The following is a 5,120-nucleotide window of genomic DNA, read 5'->3' on the forward strand; positions in this document are numbered from 1 at the left end:
CCACGTGTCATAGTCCTGACGGAAAAATCGTCGCTATTCACGTGTACTGATCCGTCAGTCATGTGCTGATACTGGACCACGGTTTTTCCGTCAGTAGTCATTTCTTGACGGAAATTCCGTCAGGACAGTGATTTTAGTGACGAAAATCGCTGACGCGGATTCCTGCCGGAATTTCCGCCAGGAAACGGAATTACTGACGGATTTTTGCCGTTACTGACGGATTTTTGTCGTCAGTATCCCACGTTTTCGTAGTAGTGTTTCAGACAATTGTTATTTACATTATGCACTTATTCAATTTCCGCTGCGAGTTTGTAATTTAATACATATTCAGTTATTTGGTTTGGAAAACATGTAATAAAACCTTTAATCATTTAATTTATCTAAAGTACTTTTGGTTTTTTTTTTTTTACTTTGTTATTCACTATCTCGGGCAATCCGAGATGGTAACAACTCCTTTTATCTAGGAACTAGGAAGACCTAGTTAAAGCTCTTGGATAAATGAGGGTGTTACATTTTATTTCATGGAATCATGTGATATATTAAGTATTAAAAATAAGGTTTTTTGATATCTTATACCTTAAATAACTCACTTTTTCAAATCTTATACCTAATATAACTTTCTTTAAAATTTTATATCTAAAATAACATTTTAACTTTATACCAAATCTCACAAAAAGTCTTGAATTGACGATTTTGTCCTTACTAATTAAACATCATAACCCTTTCCCCCACCTATTAACCCACACATCTACCATTACCACTACTAAGGGCTTGCCTGGAATCCATGAAATAATAGGGGGGTAAATATTATTTGGGTGATAATTATTGGGGAAATTAATTACTAAGGTAATGAGTTCTTTGATGATAGGTTTGACATATAAGAGTAATGATTACTGAGGAGATGTTTTACTCCCTTACTCATTACCCGGGCGAGGGTGGGGAATGTATTACCCCTCCATGTAGGTAATAGATTCGGGAGGTGAATAGTTACTCTTATACTAAACATGAAAAATGCACCTCACATATCACTCCCCTACTCATTCCCCATCTTCATGCATTGATCTCGGTGATGAAATTCGTCATATACATCAATGAAGAAAGAAACAAAACATGAAATTCTAAATTTTTATCCTCCACTATTCTCTCATTTTTTTTTTTTTTTTGAACACATTATCAAACATAAACGTATTGATGTAACATATGGTATTGCTCTCTCTAATCTAACATGGGCGGTGGCCAACCTTACAAATGGCCACACATCCAAGTCCTCCATTCCAAACGAGCATTATTTTTCGTATGGTCATTGTTCACCCAGCTAAGATCTACAGAACAAACTCTTGTCAGCTCATGACAACATACTTCCAATTACCAACTCTAAACAGCCTAACAATTAACAACTACGAAGTATACTTTATCAAATTCTAATTTAAGTCATGTATAATCGTCTTAACATTACGATAAGTCAAGTATTACATATAGTACAAGAGCAGAATGTATTGAGATTAACAAAAAGTTTGTCTGATTTATACAAGTGAGATATTATTAATGCGTTTTATTATTAAGATCTACTGCTTAACACAATATTCTGTATATTTCACTCAATTACGGCTATCTACTGAGTACTAATTGTGAGGATACATTCAAAACATAGGTCTAATATCACTAAGTCAATATACTTAACTTACGATTTACAATCCAAAATGATGTGAGTGATCACGATCTTAAGTTTATAGTGTTTTATGTTTCTACTGATAAAAAAATTCTACTCGTAATAGTAAGTCTCTTTTAAAATTTTTTAAAATTTGAAACGTGCCCAAGAATATATCTCTAATCTAATGCTAACTAATATAAAGTAGTTATTATTAAGTGAGTATACGAGTTATTTTAAATTGGTTTCTTATTTACAACCGTAAATACCGTATGAAATTTGTAACAACGTTGGTAATGCACACAGGTGGATGGTTCTAGTTTGAGAATTATCATCACCATAATAATTGGCCCTTCCAAAGTCTAACAAACCAACCCAAAAAAATAAACATTTGATGGTCGGTCCAAAGATAAGTAAATATAATAACCTCGCATCATTACATGGACCCTCACCAATACCATATACTAAAATTATAACCTATAGTTTCTCAATTATAAAACCCCCCACTTCCAATCCTTCTTATCCTCATCCCACTCACTCTCATACACCTAGTAAAAACATTCAACTAAAAAAAGTTAGTTAAAAAAACAAGACAAAAAAAAATGGAGGGAAAGGAAGAGGATGTTAGACTAGGAGCTAACAAGTACTCGGAGAGGCAGCCGTTAGGGACGGTGGCTCAAGACAGAGACTACAAGGAGCCGCCACCGGCCCCGATATTCGAGGCTGGTGAGCTCACTTCATGGTCCTTTTACAGAGCTGGGATTGCAGAGTTTATAGCCACATTCTTGTTCTTATATATAACGGTGTTGACTGTTATGGGTGTTAAACGTGCTCCAAATATGTGTTCTTCTGTTGGTATTCAGGGTATTGCTTGGGCTTTTGGTGGCATGATTTTCGCTCTTGTTTATTGTACTGCTGGCATTTCTGGTTTGTTATTTTCTTTGCCTTTCCTTGCTTGTTCATCATTGTATGATTGATTATATAATCTTCGTGACAAAAACCAATTTATAATTAATCATGTGTTTTCAACAGGAGGGCACATAAACCCAGCTGTGACATTCGGGTTATTCTTGGCAAGGAAATTGTCCTTGACAAGAGCAGTGTTCTACATAATTATGCAGTGCTTGGGTGCCATTTGCGGTGCTGGTGTTGTCAAGGGTTTCCAGCCAACTCTTTACGAGACGTTGGGTGGTGGGGCCAACTCCGTTGCTCCTGGCTACACCAAGGGTTCTGGCCTTGGTGCTGAGATCATTGGGACCTTTGTCCTTGTCTACACCGTCTTCTCTGCCACTGATGCCAAGCGAAGCGCCCGTGACTCTCATGTTCCTGTAAGTCTTCTATATATCCATTTCTTACTTTATTTCTTGTAATTTTGCAATTCATGGGATTCCTAAATTCTACGTTTTATTGAAGATGGTATATTTAATGAAATGAAACAGATCTTGGCACCCTTGCCAATTGGGTTTGCTGTGTTCTTGGTTCACTTGGCCACCATCCCTATCACTGGTACCGGTATCAACCCCGCCAGGAGTCTTGGTGCTGCTATTATCTTTAACAAGCATGCAGGCTGGCATGACCATGTAACTTCTAAACTCTCATCTTCTTGTCTTATACAGAGTTCCACACCATATTAATCATAATTGAAAGATTAATTGTTCATCGTAAATTCCCGAGAAACAATTCATTTCTACATTCATTAAAATATCATAATCTCCATGTTACATTGTTACTAAGGCTTCAATTGTAGAGTATGACAACTTGGTGAAAATTTTGATGTTTCTTGCATAAAATGAAATGTTGTGTCATGTTGAAATGTGATGAACTGTCGATTAACATAGTTTCCGTAATTATTAATTATTCTACCCTACTACAAGCCGTAGTTGTTGAATTATTCTATATTCCAACCATAATTTCAAAGAAAACTTAGTTGTCAAACAGGCAATCAATGAATATAAATTTCTCAATTAGATAATGCCAACATTAGTCCTACTCAAATATGCAGTAATCCTAACATGCTCGCTCACCTGCTGTATTCCACGGAGTACTAATCATTTTGAAGAAAAACTATTAGCTGGAAATAATTGGAAGTAACAACTTTTTGAAGTCATCCCGCCAAAATAATAATTTAATTGTAGTAATTGGGTTTTTGATAAGACCACATGGTTTATAATACCTTATGTTCCTCATTTAACCATAACAATAAGGTGTATAATCTATTATAAAAAATTATATTTCCCGGTCATTTGTATACCTTTGCTTTTAGCACAAAGGCAAAGAAAATAGGAGAAAACCAATTATTTGATGACAAGTGGACTAAATTGGGTGTGGAGGATCAAATTTTTCGTTAACACAAATTCTCATTATAGACGAGAGATATCTGTCTATAGTTATAGACGGGCTAAATATCCACCCACTTTAAGCATAAGACAAGCAACAAGTTGCATGGTTGGCCCAAAAAATGTCACCACTTTAAGCATATTTGACCCGTCTTTTACTTTAGACGGATATATCCGTGTATAGTGAGACTAATTGTTTCATTAAAAGCACTCTCAAAATAAATTAGAAGGTTAAATAATTGACTGAGATATACTCTAAATAAAAATAGGTAAACAAATGAGCGAGTGTGATATAATATTGTTTGAAATTTTGTGAATTGAAGTAGGTCGGTCATAACTGTGGCTTATATTGTCTTGATGTGTTTGGTGCAGTGGATCTTCTGGGTGGGCCCATTTATTGGAGCAGCACTAGCAGCAGTGTACCATACAGTAGTGATTAGGGCCATTCCTTTCAAGTCCAAGTGATCATCATCGTTGTCGGCCGTGGGCCATTGAATAAATAATCTCTGGCCCATTTTGTTTTGGAGGCTGTTGATGTTAACATGAAATCCCATGTTTTTCCACTTATTTTCTGCTTTCTAGTTCTTCCCATGTTGTAATTTGTAATACAGATTATCATCATGTAATTCGCCTCCTATTATATATCTCATGGTTGTGGTGTGTGGTCGATTTGTTGAGGGATGGGATTGAGTGATTTGTGACAAATGTATATTATTTATTTATCTTGTTTTTAATGTTCGAATTCCGGGTTTTTTTATGAAGCTCCCTACATTATCTGTCATTGTGCGATTATTTCATATCTCAAATTACTCAAGGGTCATCGTTAAATTATCACTAGTTTCCTTAACAAGACTTAAATCCACTTAGAAACTGACCTAAGCTCTCCTCTGTAAATATTTTCACTATAAAAGGTAGGTAGACCTTTCTCTTTGCCTCCCTTGAACCTTTAAGCATTTTTTGTTTAGCAATGCTCAGATTTATGATGTTTCTAGCCACCGTAATCACAAGCCTTGAGTTTAGGGCAACTCTAATGACATGACCTAAACTTTTACAGCAGCGGCAAAACTTCCATGCAGAATCATCCTTAGGAGGATTTAATTTCATTTTCTTCTACTCGACGCTTAAACAGTAGCATC

At 35.6% G+C, this 5,120-nt stretch overlaps 1 protein-coding gene across 1 annotated transcript; it reads left to right on the top strand.

The window, feature by feature from the left end:
- The first annotated feature begins 1,996 nt into the window (after positions 1 to 1,996).
- LOC141643041 (putative aquaporin PIP1-4) lies at positions 1,997 to 4,739 on the top strand. The gene is made up of 5 exons (XM_074452063.1): positions 1,997 to 2,575; positions 2,681 to 2,976; positions 3,088 to 3,228; positions 4,357 to 4,467; positions 4,512 to 4,739. Exons 1-4 carry the CDS (start codon positions 2,251 to 2,253, stop codon positions 4,447 to 4,449), a joined length of 855 nt encoding a protein of 284 aa, XP_074308164.1. The 5' UTR covers positions 1,997 to 2,250; the 3' UTR covers positions 4,450 to 4,467; positions 4,512 to 4,739.
- Positions 4,740 to 5,120: the final 381 nt, after the last annotated feature.

The sequence above is a fragment of the Silene latifolia genome, chromosome 2 (assembly GCF_048544455.1).
Source record: "Silene latifolia isolate original U9 population chromosome 2, ASM4854445v1, whole genome shotgun sequence".
Classification (NCBI taxonomy): domain Eukaryota; kingdom Viridiplantae; phylum Streptophyta; class Magnoliopsida; order Caryophyllales; family Caryophyllaceae; genus Silene; species Silene latifolia.

Coding starts and splice junctions, on each gene's coding strand:
- LOC141643041 (XM_074452063.1), top strand. CDS start 2,251: ATGGAGGGAAAGGAAGAGGATGTTAGACTAGGAGCTAACAAGTACTCG. Junction 2,576..2,680: donor TTGTACTGCTGGCATTTCTG/GTTTGTTATTTT, acceptor TGTTTTCAACAG/GAGGGCACATAAACCCAGCT. Junction 3,229..4,356: donor ATGCAGGCTGGCATGACCAT/GTAACTTCTAAA, acceptor TGTTTGGTGCAG/TGGATCTTCTGGGTGGGCCC.